Source organism: Priapulus caudatus, unplaced genomic scaffold, assembly GCF_000485595.1.
Source record: "Priapulus caudatus unplaced genomic scaffold, Priapulus_caudatus-5.0.1 Scaffold3879, whole genome shotgun sequence".
Taxonomy (NCBI): Eukaryota; Metazoa; Priapulida; class Priapulimorpha; order Priapulimorphida; family Priapulidae; genus Priapulus; species Priapulus caudatus.
Window position 1 is genome coordinate 1 of NW_014580940.1, and position 1,259 is coordinate 1,259.

Genomic DNA, 1,259 nt, shown 5'->3' on the forward strand with positions numbered 1-1,259 from the left:
GAGAGAGAGAGAGAGAGAGAGAGAGATAGAAGGAGCGAGAGAGAGAGAGAGAGAGAAAGATATGATGCGTAATGACGTGTGTCTATATTTAGCTCTCACCCCAGAGAGCAGCGAGGCTTCGGCGAGGCACGCATTCATCAGCACCGGATGCAGGGGAGAAGGCAAGCAGGGAGGAGAGGAGGGAAGGGGCAGAGAGGTGGGGAGAGAAGGGGAGGGGCAGGGAGGCAGAGGAGGAGACAGGGGAGGAGGCAGGGAGGAGGGGAGGGTGAAGGGGAGAGAAAGGGGAGGGGCAGGGAGAGGTGCATCACAGGTGTTTGAGCACTCACGGGAAGGAACCCTAGTACATGTCTGGTCCAAACTACAACCATCTTCACCCCTCCCTCCCCTCCTCTTCACTCTCCCCCTCCTCCCTCCCTCCTTCACTCACCATGGCTAGGAAGGTGTCTCCCTCGTCGTTGGCGCACAATCCTCCGGGGCAGAACAGCTGGAACCATCCTTCCTTGTTCTCTCGTATTCCGAGCAGTGACAGGTGCACTGCACAGCGCGGGTCGGCCGCCAGCTGGGCCGTGACGTCACGCAGGTATGCGAGCAGCTTGTCGTGCGATAGCGCCTCGTCAGGGAACGGGATCGGCTGCAGGAGACTTCCTAGTCCCGGCCGCCAGTCCTCGAACACGCACCTGTGCGGCGGAGGGAGAGGGGGAGAGGGGGAGAGGGGGAGAGGGGGAGAGAGAGAGATGAAGGTTATTATGCGTGGCGGTGCATTGGATGCTGGCGCACACACACGCACGCACGCACGCACGCACGCACGCACACACACACACACACCCACACACACGCACATACACGCATATGCATACACTGAGATATATTTGCCTGTACGGATTATATGCACGGACATCATTTTGTTTCACAAGTTAATATTATACAAGTTGTGACGAGCCGGTAGTTACTACTCTACGCTAATGATGATTAAACTCCAGCACGGAAATTCATTTGCTTATGGAAACATTGGCGGGATATCTCGTCTATATATCCACTCGTTAGCAGTGATGAGCGTTTGACTGTTTACCGCACATCAAACTAATGCACGAATGTTTGACTGAGAGACGATGGGGGGGGGGGTTGCAAGACTCTCCTCTTCCTCTTCATCATCATCTGCCTCCTTCTCCTCCTCATAATCATGCTCCTCCTCCTTCTTCTTCTCCTCTTCCTCCTCCGCCTCCTCCACCTCTTCCACTTCCTCCTCCTCTTCCTCCTCC

The 1,259-nt window shown here is 55.8% G+C and overlaps 1 protein-coding gene across 1 annotated transcript in view; it reads right to left on the reverse strand.

Moving 5' to 3' along the window:
• Window positions 1-427: 427 nt before the first annotated feature.
• LOC106819640 (C-Maf-inducing protein-like) overlaps window positions 428-1,259 on the reverse strand; it is a gene marked incomplete at both ends in the record, with an annotated part of 12,647 nt that continues 11,815 nt past the window's right edge. Inside the window, one exon of the mRNA XM_014824245.1 lies at window positions 428-677. Within this exon, the coding sequence (XP_014679731.1) occupies window positions 428-677 (250 nt within the window). The remainder of the gene's footprint in view (window positions 678-1,259) is intronic.